Raw genomic sequence first — 20,521 nt, 5'->3', positions numbered from 1 at the left:
ACCCACAAACAAAAACCAGAATTGATTTAATGGGGTTCCATTCATGTGTTCAGCAGACATCAAATGAGTACCTACTAAGTGCCAGGCCCTGTGTGAGTGGAGGGGATACAGCAGGGAGCACGATGGGGTAGAGATGTTCTCTCCAGTGGTGAATGCTAAAGGGGAGGAGCCCAGAAATGAGATGATCTGCCAGTCCTGGTGCACAGACGGCTGCCTTGTTTGATTTCTCAGCCCTGTCCTGAATGGGGTTCAGCTGACTCTTGACTCTCCTGCGGAGAGAGAGGGCACCAGGGTGCTCGAGGTGTCCGCTCCCCAGCCTGGGCCAACTACTCGCTTTGTTTCTCACTCAGAGCCACCCTGGCCATTTCAGATGCAGCCAGCCTAGGGGCTTAGCCCAGAGGCAGCTGTGGGGCGTGGGCCTGGCAGCAGGCAGGCTGGCCAGTGGGCGGGCAGACAGGCAGCAGGAGAACACTCGAGAATTAACCTCGACCAGGACTAGGCGTCCCCTCAGAGGACGCAAGGATCACGGACATCTCCTCTCCTGCCTTTTGAAGGTACACCCCCACATTCCAGGGCCTGGGCAATGGAGTTGATTTTAATGGTCACTGGGTATGGGGTTTGAAGGAAAGAGTAGACACTTTCCCCATTCTCGGGTTTGTTTTGAAGTGAGCCAAAGGGTCTGTTGGTCTCAGCACCAGGCCCCTGAGGATGGGTAGGTGGGCCCCAGATCCGTCAGAGGCCAGGCCAGGCTGCCCACTGATCTGGCTGCCCACTGATCTGGGGCGGGCGCTTCCTTCCTGGGAAGGGCCAGCCAAGAGGCAAGCGGGGCGCAAGTGCACCTGGCCCCTTCCTCCCTCCGCTCATGCTCTGCCCCGCTCCCTTGCTCTCTCTTCAGATTTAGACATGGCTCGAGAGCACAAGCCCGGCCCTGCCCAGCCAAGCCAGAAGAGGCAGCGGGGCATAGCCATCTCCTGGTGAGTCTGTCCGGGGTTGCCTGCCGGGGAGGGAGGCTGGTCCCCGGCTTATTTAGGGCTCTGGGTTCCTCTGGGTTGGAACAAGGACCCCAGAAGTCCTGCTTAGTGCACTGTACATCCAGCTGGCTCGAGCTGCCCGGCCTATTCACTGTGGCACCTGAGGATGTCACTTCTCCCTCGGCCTCAGGTTTTTTCTTTAAACTGAGGAAGTCCACCCAGTTCATTCCAAGGCTGCTTCTAGCCACCATTCTGCTGGCAGAAGCAAGGTGCCCCCTCCTCCCACCTGGAGAGAGGGGACGTGGGTCCTTCCAAGAGGAGCCTCATTTGTGGGGTGCTTGGGGGCTTTTTCCAGGTAGAGCTATTTGGGAAGTAGCAAATGGGAACGTTTCTAGACAAAATCTTGCCCCTAAATTGAGCAACTTAAAGAAATTTTAAAGAAACCTTTAAAATGTTTTCAGAAAGGAGCTCACCAACCTCTGCCAGCCAACACGCAATTTCACAGGCGTAACGAAGGTGTGTGTGAACACCGTGGCCCTGTTGTCCCCTTAGCTGGGCATTTGTGATGGCCTCACTCAGCCCCTGGCCCTGTTGGGGCATCTGGGTGGTTTCTATCTTGCCACAGAGGAGGCGGGGAGGCAGTGGGGCAGGCGGTTAATGTTAGGAACAGCACTGTGTAAACACGCTGGTGCCGAAGGTTCTGCTTCCTTTTGGATTTCGCCTCAGCTCATCTCCACCAAAGTGGGATGGCAAGGCTGGGCTCAGGGGCTGTTTTGGGAAGTCTCTACACCTCCAAGTTGACCTCAAGAGAGATTAGACCAAATGCCTCCCTGCTAGCGGCAGCCTGAGGGTCTGCGTCACCCTGTGAGTGTGCCCGTGTTTCTTCAGTGATACAGAACTGCGTATGTGGTGTGTTGGTTTGCTGGCTCACATGTGAGCCTCTTATCTAGGGCATCTGTCTGTTGAGAGGGTTTTGTAATTATCTGTCCCATGGGAGGTACATGGTTCTTTCCCATAGTCCTCTCATGTGGTTTTTAACGTGGCCACTTTTGAGGCTGGGGGAAGCCCTTCCTCAGTTCTTCAGTTTCAGTCACCTTCTTCAGATTTCATACCCCCCCTCTCCCAACCTCCTTGCCCAGCAGGCTGGGACCCAGTCCTGTCAGCCCTCTGAGGGGCACATGTGGGGGAACAGGGAAGCAATGGGAAGTGACGACAGCTGTCTCACAGGGGCTCAGACTCCATTCAGAGAGACTCCAGCATTCATGGTCTGGGGCAGGGTTGGCCTCCTTAAGACCCGCGCCGCGTGTCCACAGGGGATTCCAGAATGAAGCATGAAGCATGAAGCATTTCCCAGGGCCTGGGGCAGCATGGGTTTGGGGCAACAGTGGCTGGGTGACTGTGGCTGTGGTCCCTTTGGATGGTGCCCAGAAGAGAGGCAGGCTGGGAATGGGGTTCTGGTGGCTGGTGAGCTGCTGAATGACCTCTCCATAATAACTGATCAAGTCTAGGCCACCTGACTTGGGCCTCAAAATGGAATTTGTCAACCCGGAGGGAAAGGTTTGTGGTGGAAGGATTGCCCCAGGTCCTCTTCCCCTGTCCTTGCCCCTGAGGACACTGGAGGGGGTAGCTTGACTTCTGCTCACCACGCCATTCCGACGGTGCGTTTTACTTCTTTTTGAGGGAAGCCCAGGCTTGCAGACTGTAACCATTAGCCCAAACCAGGGGAGGGCTGCGGCTGCTAATCCCTGACCCCCTACGACCAGCCCGCTGCCCTTTGGGGAGGAAGGGGCAAGGCCACCCATCCAGGGCGCAGGCCTCAGCCTTTGCTGATGACCTGGGGTGCGGCTGGGACAGCAGAGAACGGCAGAGCGTGGAAGCCGTCACGCCTGAAGGCCCCCCCAGCCTGCAGCAGCCGCGGCTGCAGCGGCGCATGCGCCCTAACCGCTAACCCCCTAAGGCCCTGCCTCTGTCTCAACCCTGGCACTTCCCCAGTCTGTGTTCAGTGAAATCCCATTCTTTTTTGTGGCTCATTTCTGGCTGTTTTAACAAGTCATTTTAGGGAAAAACGTAAGCAAGGGAAGGTAAAAAGGTCTCTCCTTCTGCATTGGCCGGGAATCGAACCCGGGCCTCCCGCGTGGCAGGCGAGAATTCTACCACTGAACCACCAATGCTCTGGTGAGATGGACTCTTCCACGGCAGCCCAGGTGGTCTGCCACAGATCCCTGCGCTTTGACCGGATTCTGCCAAGTTCTTGGACCAGTCGCGGGAGCGAGGATGGAGATCCAGACGAGCAAGGCTTTTCCCCCGAGTGGTCGTGTTCAGCTGAGGCTCGTCACCTTGAGTCTGTCCTAGTCCCCAGCCCTCCCGGCTCGGTCTTTCCTGGCCTTCAGGGTTCTGCCTGTTTCCGGCAGCGCGCCGGGGACCCCGACCCTGCAAGGCCGCGCGGTGGGGACAAGCCATCCCCGCGCTCCGCTGGCTCGCTTTCCTTTCTCCAAGGTTGCGCCTCCCACCACCGGAATCAGCATCCCTGCGGTTCCCGGGCCGCCTACCCAGACCTCCTGAAGCCAGAAAGCCGAGGCGGGGGTGGCCGGAAATCTCACTCCCAGACCTGGGGACCTCGGGGGATGAAGACGAAAGGGGGTCCGAATGCCCTCTAATCCGCCCCAGTGGCCCTCAAAGGCCTCCCTCGCCTGGCTGGGCCTGAGCCAGGGGCGTAGGGCTGGGTACCAGAAAGTTGTTTTAGAAACTTCACTGCCCACATGCATTCCCCTCCCAGACAACGCATCACTTGCCCTAGGCGGAACCTGAAGCTCCTGCAGCTGTGTCCCCACAGGGCCTTCCTGCCCAGGCCAGGACCCAATTGTCTCTCTGCACGGATCCCCCAACCCTTCTTGGGCACCAGTTCCCCGGAGTGCGTGGTGGATGAGACAATGGGGTGAGGTCGGGCTCTGAGAACCCGGGACTTTCCAGGCTGGTCCTCTCCCAGGGCCTGGAGCAAAGGGGAAGGTGGCCTGGCCACGGCTTTAACCCTGCCTGGCTGGCTCTGCCAGTGCTGGGCCCTGCATCCTGGCATTCCCATGCAAGGATTAAAGGCTCGCACACCCACACTGTGGCTTGGGGCCCTGACAACTCTCCCTTTCATCCTTTGCCAGACTAAGATCCAGAACATCAGTAGTGCCTGGGTCAGGCAGAGGAGACTTTGGAGGGTCCCCCTCTGGCTAGCCAGAAGCCTCCAGGCAATTGTCCCCCTCCTGCCACCTGGAGCCACTGGAAGGTGCTCCTTATCAGAGGCCAGCCAGGGGAAGCTGGTTTGCTGTGGTCTCCCAAAGAGACCTTGGGCAAGTGCCTAGTGGCCCTTTGGGTAGAGAATCCTGGGATTCTAAGGAAAAGCTGCATACCTCCATTTCCCCAAGTTAAACTGGGGTCTGGGCAGGGACTCTGGCCCTGGACACTGACCTCTTCCGCATTTGTCTCTTCCGCAGGTGCGGTAACTATGACCTGGACTACGAGGGGTACAGGGAAGATGTCCCCTACAGGTGGGTGGGTCCTGCCCACTTGGTCCTCTGGGCAAACGGATGGGGCTGGTTGGCCTGACTCCCTCTTCGTCCTGTCCCATAGGGTGTATGAATACCGCAGGATCCCTCCACTCCTCAACCGTGTGCCTGTCAAGATCCGGAGGACCCATGTGGGCGTCGGAGTGAAGAGCAGCTTCAGTCCTCACAAGGCCCCCAGGAATAGCCAACTGCTCCCAGGGCAGATAAAACGTGAGTGAGGGGGCACAGCCCTCACCTGCAGCAAAAGGGAGGAGCTGGGCAGCCCTTAGCAGTGAGGGCAGGGCTGGGAGCCCTGGCAGCACTGCTCTCTGCCCCCTGGGCCCAGTGGGGCACCGACTCTGGCCCCTCTCCCGACAGTGCGGACTAAGGAGCTGCACTCCATCAGAGGGGAGCTGAGCCAGATCAAAGCCCAGGTGGACTGCCTATTGGAGAGTCTGGAGCGCATGCACCAGCAGAGGGAGCAGCATCCAGGTCAGGCACCCCCAAGAGTGGGCCCAGGCCATGCTCTTAGCGGGCTCCAGCTTTTCCTACTCCTGAGGGTGCCAGGGGCACTCAGGGTCCTGGATCTGCTGTTCCTGTCTGCAGGGCTCCTCCCTGCCTCCTGGAGTGCTCTTCCCCCGCGCCCCCCCCCCCGCCCCCCCACCCCCCCGGCTGTTCTTGTGGCTTGAGAACCCTTGTGGCTTCTGGGTTGTCCTATCACCCCTACCCACTCAGCAGCTGGCTGGGACCTCCAAACCCAGCCATTGACTGGTGACTCTCCTTGCACAGGGACAGAGGACAGTGAAGACAACAGGGGCCCTGATAGTAAGGGTTCCTCATGCAGACCTACTGAGCCCCAGCAGGAGCCCAGGGGCCAGAGCGCCCATCCAGAGGCAGAAAGCCCCAAGGAGAGCACAGACCCGGAGGAGGCAGTGAGTGGCCTGACACCTCCCCCCATCCTCACCCTCCTTGTGTTTGGGTCCTTGTGGCCTCCCTATGAGCAAGGGAGGGACTTGGGCTTCTGTGGGAGCCTACAGTGGGTTGGGGGAGACATATGACTTCAAGCACAGGCAATGCCCAGGAGATGGGCCCTGCCCTGGTTTTTATTCCAACTAGGGACTGGTTGGCTCAGCTGGACCAGTTCTGGGCTGAAATGCCATCTCATCCTGGAAGACGCGGGGAGGGGGGTAGAGCTTTGAGCATTGTAGAGGGAATGTCACAGCTGTGCCCTCGGCCCCAGATCCCTTGCCTGAGAACCACCTGGTAAGCTTGTTAAGACTCAGATTTCTGCCCTTTTCCTGTCCGGTGCACTCACCTGCTGCCCCAGGGTCTTTGGACTGTCTGCATTGTACTATGCTCCCCAGGGAAGCTGTGGCACAGACGTTTCTGGATGAATATCCACACCTGATCTGATAATGACCTTTTGTGCAGCACTAAAGGGCTGGAATGTTCCCTGCCCTACCATATCCTCCTTCCCTATGGGTGGTCCCTGAGGCAGGCCAAGCCCACACTATTTGGGCCATCTCAGCAAGGCTGGGGCTGCTGGGGAGTCGGCAGTGATGAGCTCCCCTTCCTCCACCTACCAGCTCTGCCCCTGGGCCTGCTGGGTTCCAGAGGGCCCTCACTGAGACCAAGGCCTGAGTCACATCTGGGAAAAGACTGGGCTAGATGGAGAGAATGCTTTCTTTTGTCTGGTGGTTCTGGGTTCAGGAAGAATCTAGAATAGCACTGAGCTGCCAGAGCTGCCAAGAAAGGGAGGTGGGGGTGGGGAAGACTGGGAGATGTTAGCAGATGGCCCTCCCTTTCCCAGCCATACCGTGCATCTTAGCCCTCCTGGCCAGAGTCCTGCTTCTGTTTTTCCTACAGGTGAAAAATCACGCATCTGACCAGGAGGTCGGCCAGTAGAAGGTGGAACCCCTCCGGGCTCATTAGCTCTAGGCACCTTCCCAGGTGGCTCCATTCCTTCCCTTGTGTGGTTTTTCAAAGGCCTCCTGATCGCACCCACGCAACCAGAGTCTGGAGCGAGGGCAACCGGAAGTGGAGGCACAGCTCATCCAGACCAGCCAGGAAGCCTCCCTAAGGGTAGCTTTAGCTTTGCAGGTTGTTTCCAGATGATAGTCTAGGGACTGGCAGGGACGGGAGGGAGGAGGCACAGAACTGTCCTCATGAAGGTGAGGCCCAGTCTTGCAAGGAGCAGCTGGACAGGGTCCCCCTGGGAGCACCACTAGCCCTGTCTGACTGCAGGTACTGCTTTGGCTGCTCTTCTCCCCTCCCAAGGCCCCGCCAGTCCTGTCTGGGTGTGGAGCATCCTAGAGCAGCTGGCCCAGACAGCTTTCTCCAGCCACAGTGGTGCAGAGGAAATGTACTCCTGTTCCTAGTTGGCCTTCCAGTCTGAAACTGAGATTTAAGGTCCTCAGCACGTGCCCCACATAACCCCTTTTGGTTCCAGACTCCCTATCTACCCTACAAAGCCATCCTTCAGAAGAGGGGTATCATTTTTAGGTCCCCTTTCTATTTTGTCTTTTGCTGGTGTGATACTATTTCAGATCTGCTCTGGAAATACTACATCAGAAGGGGAAAAATAAAGTTTCTATTTCTTTTCCCTGGTCAGGGGTTCTTGGTGTGGTCTGAGAGCCTCATTCTGGTCCTTGGGCTGCCCCCGACCAGCCCTTCCTAGAGAAGCTGAGCAGGCCTCTGGGACACACAAGTTCAGAAGCTTATATCAAACCAGGGCACAGAATGGGGACCAGCCTGCCCTGCCTTCCTCCAACCCAGACCAGAGCACAAACCCAAGGGGCTTAGGAGCCACACAAGAAAATCCTACCCTTGTGGTCCAGTCATCCAGGCTGGCTCTGCCCTACAGAATGGCCAGGCTGCATCTGGTTTTCCAGCATCTGGAAACTCCTGCTCCTGGCAGTTCATCTGCCCTCTCCCAAGAGCCAAGACTGGACAAAAGGCACCAATAATGAAGCCAGCCTGGGCCCCCATTTCTTATCAGCAGTGGAGGTCTCTGGCTGTGCTGCTCTGCACATGACCAAGGAAGGATGGGATCTGGCTTCCACCCAGAGCCAAACCCTTCCCAGCTACCCAACCCTGAGCTATGGTCTTGCAAAGCACCAAACCAGAGGCTGGGGGTGCACCCAGTGTGCTCCTGGAGCCATACAACCCTTCTACTCTTGTCACACGTCAGCAGTGGCCCTGACTCTGGCACCTGAAGGGCAGTTTCTCCTCCAAAACTTATTTCCCTACATCAACCTTTGCAGCTCCTTCAGTTTCAGCTGGTCTCTTCTGCTTGTGTTGGTGTAAGGGACAGGACACACTTAGGACAATGCTGTCCCAAGCCCTTGACACGAGGGGTCTAAGATTGCACTATCCAGCTCAGAAGAGCTTTGCTCTTTTTTATTCATGTGCGTTGTTTTAATAGATTTTATTTTTCCTTTTTCTCCCCAAATCCCCTGGTACATAGTTGTATATTTTTAGTTGTGGGTCCTTCTAGTTGTGGCATGTGGGATGCTGCCTCAGCATGGCTTGATGAGTGGTGCTGTGTTGGTGCCCAGGATTCCAACCGGCGAAACCCTGGGCCACTGAAGCAGAGGTGCCAACTTAACCACTCGGCCACGGGGCCGGCCCCTTAGCCTTGCTTTTTAAAATCCTGTACCAAGAAGAACCACGATAGAAGGCTTTTTCAGATATAAAACAGTTTTGCTTTTGTTTTAGCTCAGCTGTAAGTGAGAAGGCACAGCTTCCTTGTCCATTCCCTCAAAAGCAGCCCAGCTATACAGGAGGGAGTCACTGGCTGGCCTGCAATAGGGTCCACCCCTTACAAGACCATAGCTCCAGGTCTCGTAAGTCCAGTTGAAGTCCTTTCGAACTTGGGAGTCAGGCTGCATCACAGGTTTCTTCAACTGGGTCGTAGATGGCAGCCAGCTCAAGTAAAGTTTCTTTAACGGAACAATTCATAAAAAGCCATTCCAACACACCTGTCCAGGGCATCAGTTCCGCGCAGGCCTCCCCAGATCCTCTCCCGCGCTCTGAGTTCTCAGCCCAGCATGGAAGCCGAAGGGGCGGGTCCTTTCGGGGATCGCGGCAGCTCGGTCCACGGCGTCCGTCGTTGCCCTGGCTTCTGGTTCAGAGCGGCGCGGCGGCGTCCCTCCGGCGGGCGGCCCGCACCAGGCACTGCTGCAGGACGGGGTAGAGGCGCTGGCAGCCCTCGAGGCCCAGGCGCACGGCCTCAGCCCAGCTCTCGGTCGGGCCGCCCTCCCCGCTGCCCAGCAGCCCGGCCACCTGGTTGAGAACGGGCATGAGCGCCACCGTGAGGCCGGCGGCGGCGCGATCCTCCTCGAGCCGCGTGGGGTCCAGCAGCCAGGTGGGCGCGGGCCCCGGCGCACGGCTCAGGCCGCAGCCCACCACCAGGTCGTACATCTCGACGCCCGCGTCGGCCAGGGCAAGCGCGGCGGCCGTGAGCGCGGCGGCCAGGGCCGAGCCGCCGTCCTCGAGCAGCAACGCCGATACCTCGAGCTGCGCGCGCGGGTAGCGGCCCAGGCGCACGGCCGGCTCGAGCGCCTCCTGCAGGGCCAGCGCCAGCTCGCGCTCCTCGCCACCCCCCGGGGGCGCGCGGCGCCGGCGGCCCGCGAAAGGCGCGCGGCGAAAGTCGCAGAGCAGGCGGCCGCGCAGCGCGGCCGGGGCCTCGCCGCCCGCTCCGGCCGGGCCGCCGCCGCGCTCGCCGCCCTCGGCCTGGCGCGGACCAGACACGGCGCACAGCACCTTGGTGCCCCCCGCCTCCAGGTAGGCCGAGCCCTTGGCCTGGCTCAGCAGCCCGGCGCGCGCGTACACGGGCCGCAGCCGCGTCGGGTCGCGAGCGGCGGGCGCCTCCTCCTCGTCGGCGGCGTACAGCTGCGGCGGCTGCGACTCCTCCGGGCCGCGGATGCGGCGGTGGTCCCCGGGCATGGCGGCGCCGGGCGTGTGCGCCGCTTCCGCCCGCCCGGCCTAGCGTGCGTGCTCTTCCGCTCGCTTAAAGCCGCGCGCCCGCGCGAAGGCTGTCGGGATTGCGGAGGGCGGCGCCGCACCGCCCCCTACTGCCCTGGAGGGAGAAGGGCGAGTGCTGCCCAGCCCCTGGGCCGCAGCAAGGACGCGCAGAGCTCGATGGCTTGAGGGATGGATAGACCGACAGGCCTGCGGAAGTGGGACCTGGGCCGGCCCGGCTGACCTCTAGCCTCCTGGGCCAGGGCAATCCCAGGGCGTGTGTCTTCTGCCTTTCACTTGTGAAGGTTGTAATTATTTTAGTTTTGCAGTTACTTGTGTGACTATTTTATATGTGTTCTCCACTGCCTTGCCCAAGGGGGTAATATTTTGTCTTGTTCACTCCTGTACCCTCAGTGCCCTGGCTGGCATAAACGCCTGTAGAATAAGTGAATGGAACTGTCTCCCACACCGGATTGTGTAAGCTCTTTGTATCCCTAACACTCCTCACCTGGCACATTTCTTGTGCCTCCCCTGCCTGCTTCTCTCACACTCCGAGTGAGGACAGCCCCTCACCCCCAGGCCTGCTTGTGACAGCTGGTCTCTAATGCTTCTCCCAGTATAGACCTGCTTTTCCTTCTCCCTCCACATCAGCATGGCTGAGAGTGACCCTGGGCCCCAGGGCCAGCCTGTTGTACCCAGGGGACATGAAATCAGCCAGAGCTGGCACAAGCAACCAGTACCTTTAACCTCCCTGCACACTACTGTTTCCAAACCCAGCTGTCTTCAGACTTGGGTGAAGGTACTCAAGGCTAGGGAAGGGTCTCATGCTCACTGTCCATGTGAGGGGGTGAGGGGAGGCAACGGATGCACCCCAAATACCTCCTGTACCACAGAACACCTCTGACCCCACACCCCAACCTCAACATCACGAGGGAGGGGAAGAGGGACACAGGCCTAAGAAATGGAGCAGTTCCAAGAAAGGAGCCTCTCTGCTTCCAGGAACCCCATGGGTCATCTTCTGTTGAAGGATAAATGTTTCTCTCCATCTGACCCCGCCTGTTCTGAGGGCTACCTCCACAGACATCTTGAGGGAATCCCAGGGGCTGTTCCCAAAGTTCAGGGGTCTGGAGCTGGTCTCAGCAGAGCACTGCAACCAGAAGCCAGCCGGAGGCACAGCATTTATTCCACAGACACCCAGGGAGCCGTGGGCCATTACACGGGGGGTACCTATTAGCAGGCAGGGGGACAGGGGGTTAGGGATCACACAGCATCATCAAGTATTGCACATGGTCCTTTTATTCTCTGCAGCAAAAACGATTCCTCCCTGCAGACCCAGAGCCTTAGGTCTGCAGAAAACTATAGACACAAGCATGACAATGATAAATAGCAATCCTGGAGTAGTGGTTCTAGACAGATGGCGCTGCCATGGAGGGCTCAGGGCAGAAATGTAATGTGGGCATTGAGTCACAGGCTGGCTCCTAGGTAAGTTCCTGTTACTGCTGGGTTAGAAGAACAGATGGTGCTGTAAAGATCCCAAGAGTCAAACGTCCTTGTGGTGGATGGAGAGCTCCTGGCTGGACGGATGTATCCAGGTGGTGGGGAAACGCTTCCCAGTGGAAGCCATCCCTGCCCTCAGTTCTTCACATCTCCCAGGCGGAGCTGGGCAAAGGAAGTAGCCAGCTGCAGCGCCTCCTGCAGGCAGCCCACGTTCTTGCCTGTGGCCTGAGCGGACACATCTTTGCCACCACCCTTGCCATCCATCAGGCCTGACACCTGCTGCACCCACTCGCTGGCTTTCAGGCCCCGGTTGGCTGCATTCTGGAACACAGGAAGGGGATGTGGAAATCAGGGCAGGGGATGGGATTGAGGGAGACAGAGAGAGGGGAGAGAAAGCAAAAGGATGGAATAGACATACACCCACTCCTGTCCTGGGTGATGTGCCAGTGCTGACACAGATCCTACAGCTGGTACCATGGCCAGGATGAGGCATACTGAATGGCAAAGCCAGGAAGCAGCCAGCACAGTTAAACATATCCACCAAGGAGAGGGCCTGAGGGTAAGGGCTGCTGAAGGAGGTGACAAACAGGTGGGCAGGAGAATGGCCATGTCTAACAGGGATTGCACAGAGACATGGGTCTTGGCAAACAACAGTAAGAAAAACCAAGCTCCCTCAGAAAAGCTAGAGACACCACTTTCCACTGGCACAAGGCTGCGGGGCATTCTGACCTGGGGGACTTGACACAAGCACGTGATTTTGCCAGCTTCATTATCCACTGTGAAGAGCATGGCAGACGTCTGAGGGGAATGCGTCTTGAAGAGCTTCAAGGCTTCATTCAGGGCCTGTGGGGAGAAGCTGGTGTTGGACCATGGCCCTGGGGAGGCGGTCATGCTCTCCACAAGTGCAGCGAGTTTGTGGAGCTCAGTTCTCAGAGCGCTCCCCAACCCTCACGCTCACCCCCTTCTAAGAACAGGTGCTGGTCCCAGGAGCCTGTATGGGGAAGGACCCAAGCACAGACCTTGCCCACACTCTGCCTCTGAGGTTTGCCTTCCACCTCCAGGAGCCATAGCTCGCCAGCCACTAGATCTCTCCAGGGCTCAGCCTAACCTCAATTCCAGAGAGTGGGCCCTCAGGCAACCATTCCACTCAGAGCCACAAAGCTCACACTTCAGCCACCAAAGGGCTGATGAGACCCCAAGAAAAGGAGATAAGCAGTGGACAGGCACAGAGCAGTGTCTGGAGCCCCAGCCCCTAGGTTGCCTTGGCTGAGGCGCCGCTCTCCATCTCCAAGATGACGAGAGGCTGGTTGGGGTTGCTGTCAATGAGCTGCTTTGTCTTCTCCAACACCTGCAAGGAAGGAAGTCCAGAAGAAAGGCCTCAGGTCAAAGGCCCAGACTCCAACACCCTGACAGCAGTTTGCACAGCTTTTGCTGGGTAAATCCTCCCTTCCAGCCCCCAGCACTGCCAGGACTCACCCGCTTCTGGACATCGGCTTTGCTAGCCCGGTCTAGGTCATCCATGATCTTCTTCAGAGATTTGAGATTCTCCCGGAATTCATCCTTCTGCCACTGGGGGATGACTGCAGTGGCCAGGGCCTAGAACCGGAAACAGAATACCCTGGGTTCTGGGCTACAAGGAGCTAGGATGTGAGGCTCCAGCCAACCCAACGCTTCTGGCTTTGAATACCAAAGTCCCTGACTAGTCTGGAAGGAGAAAGAAAACAAAAACCAAAAAGGTACCCACTGGCCTTGGGAGCAGTCACTTTACGAGCAACTGCAATAGTTGTAATGAGAAGGGGTAGAAAGAAAGGGGCAGAATAAAGAGAGCTGGGATCCCCTGTAAGACCTGGCCCCAGCAGGTAGTGAACATACCTGTGATGGGCTAACAGGAAGCCCTGAATATCAACAAACACCAGGAGGCCTGGAAATAGTGGGCACCCACGGCACCTCCCCCAACTCTCAACAGCAGTGCCCACTCATGCTTGGAATGGGCGCTCCTGCCATCGGCAAGGGGGCAGCAGGAGGTTCCAGGGGCCCATAGGCCAAGATCCATGGAGCCCCCTTTGCAAGGCTGGAGGACAACAGCAGTCAGGCAAAGGCCCACTGCAGTGAGAACCAGGACCTGAGAGTTCTTCAAGAACAGGGAGTGTCTGATTCCTCAGGCCTGGGACCCGGCACTGAGGGCTTGAGAAGGGAGAGGGAGGCCGCCCTACCTCACCCAGGTCAGCAATCTCCCTCTGCACATCCTTGTTTGGCGCAGTCTGGGCTTTTACTTTGCCTTCCATGACAGAGAGAGATTTCTTCAAGCTCTCTGCTTTCCGGAGGGCCTGGGAGAGGGACATTGGGAGGGGTAAACTCCGGGTCAGGTAACTTTCAGCTTCACTACTCTGTCTGCACACAACTATGGCAAGCACTATTAATGGCAGGCTATGGAACAACACATCCCAAGACACCAGAAGCTTCTCTTCTCTCAGGGAACAAATGTTTGCAGCCTCATGCCCCAGACAGGAGCACCTTCCTCACGCCTGACCAGCAGAAAGGCTGCACTAACTCGGGTTCAGGGGGTGACTGAGAACTCGTGAGTCAGGAGCCCTTCTTACCCCATGAACAAGCTATAGTCCCCACCGCTAGAGCAACTGTCTCCATCTTCCATGCATCTCAAACTAGGCACATACCCCTAGGGAGATGTGGGTAATTACTGGAGCACCAGAAGCCACAGCAAAACTATGGCTGACCCTCCTACACATGGATATATGATGGAGTAGATGGCAGAAGTTACATGTATTTTTCAACATTAAACATAAGATAGCTCAGAAGTCTTGTGCAGTGGTGGCTTTCTCCTGCCAGGCAGGAGTAACTGAGGACATTTTGGGGGTAGCACTGTACTTGCAATTCTGACTGCAGCAGGCACTTAGCTGTCTGCACTCTGGACTCACAGACTGGGCTCCTCGTGCTTTATTCAAATAAGCTACAAGCAGCCTGATCTGCTAACCTTCTGGGCTTCGGCACCTGTGACAGCAACAATCCTCCGGATGCCCTTGGCAATAGCTTCTTCACTCACAATCACAAACGCTCCTGCATGACTTGAGTTCTGCAGGTGCCTGAGGGCAGAACACAAAGTCTGTGGTGACCAGGAAGCCCAGGTGCCCTGGCCTCCTCACTGCACCCTGGGGGCCCTTGGCTGGGGGACACAAGCCCTGTGAAATAGTCGCTCCTGGGAAGCTCCCCCAAGGACAGTGGGGAAAGGGAATTTCAGAATACAGCTCTGGCCAGGAAGGGGAAAAGATCAGAGGAGGCCTGGGGCAGAGAGCATTGTGACACTGAGCAAGACACCACCTTTCCGAGCCTCCGTTTTCTCATGTATAAAGTGGGGATAATTCTCCCTCACAGGACTGTGGTGAAAATCAAATGAGATCAAACAAAAGTGCTTTGTAATCCCTAATACCCAATACAGTGTTACTGCTGGTGTGCTCTACATTCATGCACATTTTTAGTCGTCTTTCGTAGAACAAAAGCTATATTCTTCTATCCTTGCTCACTGGCTGAGGAAATTGGAGATTACCTTTAAAATCTTACCACAACCCCCTAAACAAATAGGTTTTATTCCCCAGTTGCTCAGAGAACCTCAAATGCTCATTAACTCTCAGTCTTTTTTTTTTTTAAAGATTGGCACCTGAGCTAACAAGTGTTGCCAATTTTTTTTTGCTTTTTCTCCCCAAATCCCCCCAGTACATAGTTGTATATTTTAGTTGTGGGTCCTTCTAGTTGTGTCTCACAGTCATTTTGCGAGGGTGGTGTAAGGTCTTTGAAAGCTGTTTCCTGTGCTCTGAAGAGCATCGTGTCAAGAGATATTAAGGCAGAAGTGGGACTCACTGGAAGCAGTAACTCAGTTGGGCAGAGGGAGGCCTGGAACCAGATCTCTCCCCACCCTCCACATGCCCACCCGCTCCCTGCTTGTCTGAGGCCTCAGGAGGCCCTGGATGGGCTCTACCATGATCTTAAGAATGTTCTGTTCACAGGCCAGCCCCATGGCTGAGTGGTTAAGTTCACGTGCTCTGCTTTGGTGGCCCAGGGTTTCACCGGTTCGAATCCTGGGTGCGGACGGACATGGCACCGCTCATCAAGCCATGCTGAGGCAGCATCACACATGCCACAACTAGAAGGATTCACAACTATAAATACACAACTATGTACCGGAGGGCATTGGGGAGAAAAAAGGAAAAAAATAAAGAAAGAAAGAACGTTCTTTTCACTAAGCTGCTTTTGGAAGCAGGAACTTCCCAGGCCACCATGACTGTCCCAAAAAGGCCCCCAAGGGCTATGGAGGAATCTAAGTTGGCAGAAACCAGAGACTCTGCCAAGCCAAACTGCGCTGGGTCTACCGTGTGGCCTGACTCAGGTGCTCTGAGACAACGGTGAATCGCCCAGATGCTGCTCTAGTTGGCAAAGGGAGCTAAGTGAGGCCCTAGGAAGGGAAAGGGGCTAGGACCAGATGAGAAGTTCAAAGCACTCCACGGCCTTGCTGAATCCTGACTTCAGAGGCCTTCTTGTCAAGATCAGCCCAGGGAACAAGCGCAAGCAAGTGGGTGGCAAGTGTTAAGATAAGCTTTTTCACTTTCTCCTCCTAGGAAGAACAGTTCATCACAAACCCTGGAAATGTTAACGTCAGACACTGAGGGGTCTGACTGGAGCAAGAGGATGCTAAGATCTTGGGAATGTTGTTTGGCAAGTGTATTTCTGAGGAGTTCATTTCAACCTTAGAAAAATGAGAGCTATTCTAGCCTATTATGCACATCCTCCAAGGGTAATGCCAAATTAATAAAAAGCAGGTGACCCTGTCTACCGCTCCCCAAGGTACTCACGTTCCCCCACAGAACTCAACAGAAGTGAGGGAGCCAGCAGGACCAGAGGGGTCGTCCAACAGCTCCGACACTGGAACCCCAATGGAGACGACTCGCACGGGGTCAGGATAGGTTTCATCAAACACAGCCCGCAGGCCCTGGATGGCTTTAGCTGCTGCCAGGGAACAATCCTGGGTGTAGACAGGCTGCCATGGAAAGAAGACAGAAAAAAAAACTGAGAGATCTTCTCTTGAGGTGCAGTGGGAAGCAGCAGGGAGAGTATGGTCTTGCAGGCAGGACTCTGGGTTTCTAACCACGCCTCTGCCCATTATGTATCCTGAGCCTCCTGAAATAAGGCACCAGGTGTAAAGTCAAGGGGATCAAAATAGGAAATTTCCAACTATTTTGGTAAACTGTGGACCAAATCTTATGACAGACACGACTAGAAGAGCTCTGGTTGTTCTAAGGAGGGAGTGGAGCAAAGACCTCTCTGCACTCCTTCCCCAGAGGCCCTAGGTCCCTCTGCTGAACACTGCCATTGCCCCCCACCCAGCACAGTTGAGAATCACTGCTTTAAGAAAATCTGTGTGCAAGACAGAATATGGTATGATGAAGTGAAAGCATCTGGAGGGCTGAGGCTCCGTGGGTAGAAAGTGATGATACGGGAAGGAGTGAGGTTCATGACCCAAGAGCTTACACATAATCCAACCTACCTTGGCTGCCTCAATCATCTCATTAGCAATCTCCTCCGCCTTCTTGATCTGCTGGGTGGACATGGCTCCCTTGGCAGTGAAGTCAAACCGAAGGCGGTCAGGAGCAACCAAGGAGCCTCTCTGGTCAGCCTCCCCAAGCACGGAGCGCAAGGCAAAGTTCAGAATGTGGGTAGCTGTATGGTTGCTCATGACAGGCCTCCGTCTGGGCTGTAAAGGACAGAGCTGGCTGCTGGAGAGGTCTGCAACAGACTGCCAGTCACCCAGTACCTGCTCTCCCCTTCTTCCGGAGTATTACAATTTAGTTGGACACGTGGCTGCCCAGAATAAAGACTACATTTCCCAGCTTCCCTTACAGCTAAGTGTGGCCATGTGGCTAAGTTCTGTTCAATGGGTTGTGAGGAGAAGTGATGCATACCCTTAAAGGGAAGGGGCATGCCCTCCCCTTCCTCTTTGCCTCTGCCTAGGACAAGAGTTGGCAAACTGTGGCCTGAGAGCCAAATCCAGCCTATTGTCCCTTTCTATAAATAGGTTTACGGGCACACGGTCACACCCATGTATTTACACATAGCCTACAGTGCTTTTGTGCTACATCAGCAGAGTGGAGTATTGTGATAGACACTGTATGGCCTGCAAAGCCAAAAATACTTACTATCTGGCACTTGACCAAAAAAGTCTGCCAACCCCTGGCCTAGAAAACGGATCTGATAGCTACCTTCTTGGACCATGAAATCAACAGCAACACCCCACCAATAATGGCAGCGCAGGAAGCAAGGAAAAGCTGGGCCCCCTGACTGTGTAGGGGCAGAGCCTCTGTATCAGCTTAGACTTTTAACTGAGAAACACATTTCTATCTTGTTTTAAACTACTGTTACTTTGGAACTCTGTCACATGCAACAGAACCTATTTCTTAATACAGGATCCTTGGCTCCTAAAGAAGTATCTGAGGTTAACCCAGAGAAAGGCAATCCATGAAAATGAGGCTATAGGATTTCAGCTGAAATCATCGTGGTCTGACTTGGGAACATAAAGATTTAACTCTCAGTTATAGGCCTCCTAAAATTTACTCCTGCACTCTACTTACAATAATCTACTTATAATTTCACTCAGGAGTGACAATAATGATGGACCAATTTAAAGCTGAAGGAAGAGGTGAATTCCTCTCACAATGTATACGTATATCAAATGTATACATGTATACCACAATGCAGACTTTAAACATCTTAAAATTTTATATGTCAATTATAGCTCGACAAAGCTGAGTTTTTTTTTGAGGAAGATTCACCCCTGAGCTAACATCTGTTGCCAGTCTTCCTCTTTTTTTGGCTTGAGGAAGATTAGCCCTGAGCTAACATCTATGCCAGTCTTCCTCTATTCTGTTTGTAGGCTGCTGCCACAGCATGCTGACAAGTGGTGTAGGTCCATGCCCAGGATCCAAACCTGCAAACCTGGGCTGCCAAAGTGGAGGGTGCCAAACTTAACCACTATGACACAGGGCCAGCCCAAAGCTGAATTTTTTTAAAAAAGGAGATGATTACTAACCAGATCCAATGATAACCAGCATAATGCAACTCACCTCATCAATAAACAGCCGGACCTGATCCCCAACTTTCAGGTTGCCATAGATTGTTCCTATGTGTAGCACATACCCTCCACGCACCTGAGCATTCTTCACGGTAAACTCAGTTTTCTAAAGAGCCAAGGAGGAGATCAATAAATAAATAAATTCGTGTGTATATATATGTAGATAGAAAAAAATACAGAGAATGTACATGTTCTCTATATATGTAAATAAATTTAAATATATGTAAACTCTATATATGTAAATTACATATATATCAACCAAGACTGTGCATGTATATACATATATACCATCATTACTATTATATATGTTATATATACATCCACCATTACACACATATATACCATTACATATAACATATATATATACACACACACATACACACATATGCATATATACACACATAGATATATACACACACATACTCATCCCATTAAGGAGAGTCTTAGAGAATTTAAAGCCATCTCAAGGAAACTCAAAGCCCAGCAGACTATGCTCATGGTCTTTCAAGACCAGAGTCAGCAGTGGCAGAGCTAGAGGCTGAGTCTTCTACAAGGACGTCCACCTTCCACAAAGCTGCCTCTTGTTCCCGAGGAGAGGCTGGAAGAACCTAGGATCAATCTATGCAGCCTGGCTGCAAGGATCTTGCTACAAGGGGACCCAATGGCCATGAAGGCAGCAGAGTGCAAGCAGCAGCAACCTCGAGCACATAAACATTGACAAGGGAACCCAACCCAAAGATCAGCGGTATCTGCTCCCCAAGGCGGCAAGTGCTGAGGAGCCACAAAAAGCTACCCGAGTCCAGGCCCAGCCCTTGAGCAGACCCCCGCCCTGGCTAACAAGGAAGAACTGTTGGCTCACATCTTCACTGCTGTCATCAACCTTCACCAGGTAGCCTTCATCGTAGATCTGCCCTCCTTGCTCGGCATAGAAACAGGTCTTGTCCAGCACCACTCCACACTCCTGGCCCGTGGACACTTCTTCCACAAACATCTTATCCCTGCGCAGAGCCATCACTGTAGCCACTGCACTCTCAAACACTTGATAGTAGAAGGGGGAGAAACAGGATCAATGACTTCGTCTACATATTCATAGCTGGCTTTTGCTGGATTCTATTTCTCAAACTCTCCTTAGGTTCTAATTGTCTCATTTTATTTTGGAAGCAAACCCATGAGACTCCACGAAAGAGCTTAGCACACTGGTTTTCTACCAGAGATATCCTGGGTACCTAATCTTGAGACTTGTCTCTCAAAAACCTCCCAGATAAGCACAGTAACGTACCGTAGCTCCCACTGGAGTCTGAATAGTAATTATACTTTGGGGAATCGTCTGTTGCCTCCAGACCCTTTTCTCGGAGCTCTTCAATAGCATAAATGTCCAGCATAATGAGGTCTTCCCCACCAGCTCCCTTGCCCTGTGATTTCAGCTGCCAGTAAGAGAAATAGGCATAAGTTACCCTAATGTAGAAGAAAAAGAACTCTGAAGAACTCAAAATTGCTAAACTATGCCCCATGTAAAGTTCTAGAACAGGGTTTTTAATCTCAGCACTAATAATTTTTAGAAGCAGGTATTTCTTTGTTGTGAGGTGCTGTCCTGTGTATTATAGGATGTTGTGCAGCATCCCTGGCCTCTACCCACTAGGTGCCAGTAGCATCCCTCCCCTAGTTGTGAAAACCAAAAATGTCTTCAGATGTTATTGCCAAATGTCCCCTTGGCGGGCTGAACTGCACCCAGCTGAGACCCACTGGTCTAGAGAAAAAGAGAATTTCAAAGACTTTAATGGAGAGAAACTCTTGCTTGCTTTGCAGTCAAGTCCTGCCTTGCTTGGTGTTAGGATTCCTGCTCACTCCCCAAATTCTTTACCTGGGCCAGTTTCCTCTCCTCTTCAAAGCCATCCATATCTACCACCAGGCCCTTCTCTTCCGCTATCAGTCCAGTGAGATCCACTGGAAACCCATAGGTGTCATAGAGGAGCCAAGCAGTGTCCCCTATACAGCACAAAGGAATTGTGTCAGAATAACATGGACAGCTCGCTTCTTTTCCAGCCCAAGCCCTTCCCAGGAGGATGATGGCAGTGACAGAAGTGATTAAAGAGACAAGGCAAGCTAGTATTGGTTCTGTGTGCTTGTCAGAAAAATCCATTAAGTCTTTTGGAATTGACCTGGAGGAATTACCACAAGAGGTCTTCTGGTAGAGTTCTGTTTCTTAATCTGAACACAAGTGCATTCAGTTTGTGAAAATTCATCAGACGTTCCCCTTATACATTATATTATACTTCAATAAAAAGTAAAAAAAAAAAAAAAAATCTTTTGGAATTAATTTTCTTGTCTGGAAAAAATAAAGATGTTGCAAAATAGAATACACCATATGTTCCCATTTTTGCTTGAAAAATACACACATGCATGCACACACACCCCTACATATA

At 54.0% G+C, this 20,521-nt stretch overlaps 3 protein-coding genes and 1 non-coding gene across 7 annotated transcripts in view; 1 reads left to right on the top strand and 3 right to left on the bottom strand.

Annotated features, from left to right (window-relative positions):
• The first annotated feature begins 417 nt into the window (after window positions 1-417).
• Window positions 418-7,106, top strand: LOC106823435 (RNA-binding protein Raly-like). Its single transcript, XM_044761662.2, has 7 exons — window positions 418-554; window positions 896-974; window positions 4,454-4,507; window positions 4,590-4,735; window positions 4,883-4,996; window positions 5,294-5,436; window positions 6,371-7,106. Exons 2-7 carry the CDS (start codon window positions 904-906, stop codon window positions 6,407-6,409), a joined length of 567 nt encoding a protein of 188 aa, XP_044617597.2. The 5' UTR covers window positions 418-554; window positions 896-903; the 3' UTR covers window positions 6,410-7,106.
• Window positions 3,072-3,142, bottom strand: TRNAG-GCC (transfer RNA glycine (anticodon GCC)). Its single transcript has one exon. It is a non-coding gene; the product is annotated as a tRNA-Gly (tRNA).
• Window positions 7,107-8,185: 1,079 nt separating the features above from the next.
• Window positions 8,186-9,531, bottom strand: EXOSC6 (exosome component 6). Its single transcript, XM_014829131.3, has one exon. The coding sequence runs from the start codon at window positions 9,449-9,451 to the stop codon at window positions 8,633-8,635; it is 819 nt and encodes a 272-aa protein (XP_014684617.2). The 5' UTR covers window positions 9,452-9,531; the 3' UTR covers window positions 8,186-8,632.
• Window positions 9,532-10,744: 1,213 nt separating this feature from the next.
• AARS1 (alanyl-tRNA synthetase 1) overlaps window positions 10,745-20,521 on the bottom strand; it is a 57,871-nt gene continuing 48,094 nt past the window's right edge. For all 4 annotated transcript variants that reach the window (XM_070500472.1, XM_070500473.1, XM_014829133.3 and 1 more), the window contains 12 exons: window positions 19,960-20,084; window positions 19,378-19,522; window positions 18,958-19,136; window positions 18,091-18,204; window positions 16,518-16,724; window positions 15,826-16,010; window positions 13,956-14,064; window positions 13,177-13,290; window positions 12,440-12,559; window positions 12,225-12,311; window positions 11,693-11,806; window positions 10,745-11,284 (listed from right to left, as the gene is read on the bottom strand). In XM_070500472.1, coding sequence (XP_070356573.1) covers window positions 11,099-11,284; window positions 11,693-11,806; window positions 12,225-12,311; window positions 12,440-12,559; window positions 13,177-13,290; window positions 13,956-14,064; window positions 15,826-16,010; window positions 16,518-16,724; window positions 18,091-18,204; window positions 18,958-19,136; window positions 19,378-19,522; window positions 19,960-20,084 — 1,685 coding nt within the window. In that variant the 3' untranslated portion in view covers window positions 10,745-11,098. The remainder of the gene's footprint in view (window positions 11,285-11,692; window positions 11,807-12,224; window positions 12,312-12,439; window positions 12,560-13,176; window positions 13,291-13,955; window positions 14,065-15,825; window positions 16,011-16,517; window positions 16,725-18,090; window positions 18,205-18,957; window positions 19,137-19,377; window positions 19,523-19,959; window positions 20,085-20,521) is intronic.

This window comes from Equus asinus, chromosome 28 (genome assembly GCF_041296235.1).
Source record: "Equus asinus isolate D_3611 breed Donkey chromosome 28, EquAss-T2T_v2, whole genome shotgun sequence".
NCBI classification, from domain to species: domain Eukaryota; kingdom Metazoa; phylum Chordata; class Mammalia; order Perissodactyla; family Equidae; genus Equus; species Equus asinus.
Note: the sequence above shows the minus strand (reverse complement) of the source record. Positions and strands in the feature narration are given on the sequence as shown.

Excerpts from the sequence above, each read along its gene's own strand:
- LOC106823435 (XM_044761662.2), top strand. The coding sequence starts at position 904 with ATGGCTCGAGAGCACAAGCCCGGCCCTGCCCAGCCAAGCCAGAAGAGG. Across the intron at positions 975-4,453 it reads CGGGGCATAGCCATCTCCTG|GTGCGGTAACTATGACCTGG; the intron begins GTGAGTCTGTCC and ends TCTCTTCCGCAG. Across the intron at positions 4,508-4,589 it reads AGGGAAGATGTCCCCTACAG|GGTGTATGAATACCGCAGGA; the intron begins GTGGGTGGGTCC and ends CCTGTCCCATAG.
- EXOSC6 (XM_014829131.3), bottom strand. The coding sequence starts at position 9,451 with ATGCCCGGGGACCACCGCCGCATCCGCGGCCCGGAGGAGTCGCAGCCG.